Source organism: Bufo gargarizans, chromosome 1, assembly GCF_014858855.1.
Source record: "Bufo gargarizans isolate SCDJY-AF-19 chromosome 1, ASM1485885v1, whole genome shotgun sequence".
Taxonomy (NCBI): Eukaryota; Metazoa; Chordata; class Amphibia; order Anura; family Bufonidae; genus Bufo; species Bufo gargarizans.
This window is the reverse complement of record NC_058080.1, coordinates 358,443,585-358,447,763: the sequence shown is the minus strand read 5'-3', so window position 1 is coordinate 358,447,763 and position 4,179 is coordinate 358,443,585. Positions and strand designations below refer to the sequence as shown.

Genomic DNA, 4,179 nt, shown 5'->3' with positions numbered 1-4,179 from the left:
TATAGCTTCAAACCGCAAACCAATATAGACCTGCCCTACGTTACATCCAATCAGGTAGCGAATTTCCAAGGACATCTTTATTCAAACAAAGTAAAAAAACAGTCATGATAATTTCTTAGAAACAAGGTACATATGTGACGCACTTATTATTCTTAGAATTTAGATATCTAACCACCATGTTTGTCAACCTTCGCTTTGTTCAAATATTTCGCGGAATTATCTTGGTTTATTTCGTACCAACATTTACCTGATAGAACGTCCTTCACTTTATCTAAACCCAAGGTGTACGTCAATATACAAACCCATATTGCAGTAAGTGTAAAATATATGTCTAATGCACATGTTAGATATATGCGTACAAAGGTATATATGAGTATATATGTTTCTGCAGTTATGATGTCATGCATTCAGCAGTTTTCTCTCCAGGTACCTTCTTCATAAATGTGGCATTCTTTTGCAAAGCATGCATATCTCTTTCTAGCCATGCGGTTTTGAGCTTCAGACAGCCACTTCCTGCTAGCTTGTGTTACTAGATTTGGTGTTATAAGAATATAAAATATTTCCTTTAAAGAGGAACTCTGTATACATTGATACAAGCATATAAGACTGAATATATATATATGTGTATGTGTGGATACAGACATAATTCCCTTACAATCCCCTCTTTGATCATATGGAATTCCCATTCCATATGATCACTCCTTATACCACACACCAGTTATCTTTCTCAGAGTACTTCCCTTTTTAAGGGTGACATATTCGCCTGAATCATCTGGTGGTTTCTTACGCTTTATCAATTGAGAGGTCTTTCCTACTCCCCATATTGTGAACTTTATTAGACAATATATAAGGAGTAGGAATACCAAAGTCATCAAAATAACAATGCCTGCCTTTTTGAAGAAGTTGAAAATTCCGGAAAAGATACCTCCTGCCCAATCTCCTAATGAGTCAAAAGGGTTCCATGACCCTGGCATATTATGTAATGCCCCTTGTAATCTCTCCCTCTCCTCTTGATGACTGTTGATTATATCATAGTAATCTGGTACCTCAATGTCCTTTGTGTCTTTGGTGAAGTTGGAGAAATAAATGCAACAGATTTGTTTGTTCTCTGTTTGATCACACAGTCCAGTGACTGCCATCATCAGTCTCTCCTGTCTCTGCCTAATCACTTCCTGTTCCATCCTTATTTTTCTCATTTCTTCATTTATCATCCCTAGGTCTTTTGTGGTGATATTAACCCATCCCTCGACCAATTCCTGGAAGGCATCTAATCTTACTAGTGCCATTGCAGTTCCTGTCGGGCCTAAGATGCTCATGTAAAATTTCTCCCATGTGCTCGTCAGTGCCCTCTTTTTCCTGTGTGTGTTATGGAAAATGAGCACCCCATGGGCTGGTCCCATCTGTACTTCTTTTCCTGATTGTGCACTCATGTATGGGAAGAGTTGGACCAGAGTGCACCAACCTTTTGAACTAGGATCTTTAGGAAAAGGAATTGTAGTATGGCACCATAATCCACAACATACTACCCAGCCCTTTGGTAGACGAGGTGCTGGAATATCACTGAAGGTATTTTGCCCACTTCTTAGCCCCATTAGACACATCCATTGAACTATGTTAATAGGGTCAGTACTTCCATACCTAATGTCCGTTTTGTTTACTCGCTTCAACCAAGAAGTTAATGGGCCTTGATTGACCTGGGGCTTATAAGATGGACATTCTGTAAGATTGTACTGAAACATTCTCTCTATTCTTTCATCAGCATCGGCAATGGCGACTGTATTGAGCCCTTTTATGTCCACTGTTTGATTTGTAATATAGCTTTCTATGTCCAACAGTGTGAAGTTAACATCTGTGTCTGCACAGAATCTAGCATTAGCAAAATATTTAATATCCCTAGAATAATGACCATTTAAAAAACAAAAGTTTGGAGGTTCAGAATACCCTTGTATCAAGAATGGTTTGTTAGTTGTTGTGATTTGTACTGTCTCTAGATCTGTTAGGTTGATAAGGGAAGGAAGGTGCATAGGTTTTGCTAGCATTGGATAAATGTGCTCCCCTGAATGCATGTGTGAACAAACCCAACAGTCTCCTTTTCCCTCTGACTGTTGTTTACCAAATTCATGCATTAGTAGGAAATGATGTGGCACCTTACTTGGGTCTGGCCAGTTTAATGGTTCTACCTTCTCATTTGGGAGAGATGGTGTGTCTATTACCTTCTCTTTGAAAGTTGTCTTGGAGAGGAGACTTTTTTTCTGAGTTCTTTGTCTTTTTAATTCCTGTATTTTCCTCCTAGTGGCTTTATCGATTGGATTGGGTGATAGACACATGGAGGTATTCTTTGGGGACGCCCTGATAATTACGATTATAGCGTCTATTTTACATACCCCTTCCTTTTTCTGCTCATGCCAACCTACAATTTTATTCAACATTGATTGTGACAATTTATTTTCTCCTTTAGTACAACAGGCGATTCTTTTGTAATTGGACCTACTATAGATATATATATAGACCTTTTTGTTCTCTCACGTAAGGTTTCATTCACTTGTATTGGTGTGTGTGTCATAAATGCTTGCATGGTTACCACTACTATACTATAGAGAATTGCGAGGATACATATAATTGCCAAACAGTATAACAGAGATGATGGACACTTAGTGATTCCGATCCTGCGACTTGCTTTTGTTTCAGTGTCTATATCAAAAGTATGAGTTTCTTTTTCCTCTATTTCTTCAGAAAAAGATGTTGTGGAACAAGGAGACTGGGGTGGTCTGGGAAGTTTTCTTTTAGGGGGTTTTTCCTTGACAACCCTGCTCCTGTCATCCCATGTCAGTACCCTCCGGAAGTAGAAAGGATTTATCCATTGTCTCCCACCATCTGACAGTTTCATTCTCTGAATCATTTGCTTACTAAACGGTTCAGGAAAGTTTTGATCTTTTAAGTCCTCTGTCTCTAGTTCATTGGTATACTCCCTGAACATAAATTCTTCCTCATACAAGTCCTGCATAGTCTTTGGATCCTCTGGACAAAGTGGTTTAGGATAGCCTCTTAGCCATCGCTCATATCTATTTTGCAGGCTTGGGGGTATGATCAAAGTCATTTCCTTTGAAGGCATCTTGTCTAAAAGACTCATGCTTGTCCGGGGAATTCCTTCTGGACTCCTTCCGGTGTCTTCTTGAGCCGGCTGGCGTGTATCCACTGTGGACTCTGGTCAGTAAGGACAGCCGTTCGAGCAACTCTTAGAACCTCAAATGGACCTTGATATATTGGACCAGTCTTGTGGCGGACAGCCAGTTGTTTCACCAGAACTTTGTCTCCGGGCAAGAATGGATGAGTTGGGTCTGTGGAAAGAGGAGGAAAGGTGACAGCAACCTTATCATGATTTTCCGAGAGTATACCTACCAAATGTTTCACGTACTGCTCCTGCAAGGCAAAAATGTTACTGTCAATATCTGGTTCCTCACGGGTATTAGGGGGTCTACCGAATAGCACTTCATAAGGTGACAACCCTGTCTGTTTATTTGGTGTCGTTCTTATTTGGTAGAGAATGGCGGGTAGAAATTTCAGCCAATCCTTCAATGTTCCTGAAGTGGCCTTTTTTAACCTATCCTTAATGGTTCGGTTCATTCTTTCCACGACTCCTGCACTTTGTGGGTGATAGACTATATTGAGCTTCCACTGGAAACCCAGAATTTTCGTCAGTTCTTGTATTAGTTTGGACTGGAAAGCAGGTCCCTGATCTGAATGAATTACCCGAGGGAGTCCATACACTGAAATCCATTGATTTATCAATGCCCTAGCTGTCACACCAGCTGTTTCTCCTGAAGTAGGTACGGCTACACACCATCCGGAGAACCTACAGACTATTACAAGGAGATATCTTATATTCCCGGGTTGCTTTGGCATATGTGTGTAATCTATCTGCAAATCTTGCAGAGGGCCTGTAGGGGGTGGTAGATTCCCATGTCTTCCGTGTGCTTTTCCTTGAACATTATTCTGTGCACAAGTCATGCATGAGTCGACCAGATCGTCTATCAATCTCTGCAATTGGTGTGTACAGAACAGTGACTTGTAATGTTCTGATATGTATTGTTTTCCCAAATGTCCAGGACCATGAAGATAGGATATTAGGAGCGGTGCTGATGCAGTGGGAACCCCCAATATCCGATCTTTTGTCCACAT

General features: G+C 40.4%; 1 protein-coding gene across 1 annotated transcript; it reads right to left on the bottom strand.

Moving 5' to 3' along the window:
* Positions 1-449: 449 nt before the first annotated feature.
* On the bottom strand, positions 450-2,693 carry LOC122919847. The gene is made up of 2 exons (XM_044269037.1): positions 1,047-2,693; positions 450-925 (listed from the first exon to the last, which is right to left on the bottom strand). Exons 1-2 carry the CDS (start codon positions 2,427-2,429, stop codon positions 872-874), a joined length of 1,437 nt encoding a protein of 478 aa, XP_044124972.1. The 5' UTR covers positions 2,430-2,693; the 3' UTR covers positions 450-871.
* Between the last annotated feature and the right edge of the window lie 1,486 nt (positions 2,694-4,179).

Coding starts and splice junctions, on each gene's coding strand:
- LOC122919847 (XM_044269037.1), bottom strand. CDS start 2,429: ATGTTGAATAAAATTGTAGGTTGGCATGAGCAGAAAAAGGAAGGGGTA. Junction 926..1,046: donor AAGACACAAAGGACATTGAG/GTACCAGATTAC, acceptor ATTGGGCAGGAG/GTATCTTTTCCGGAATTTTC.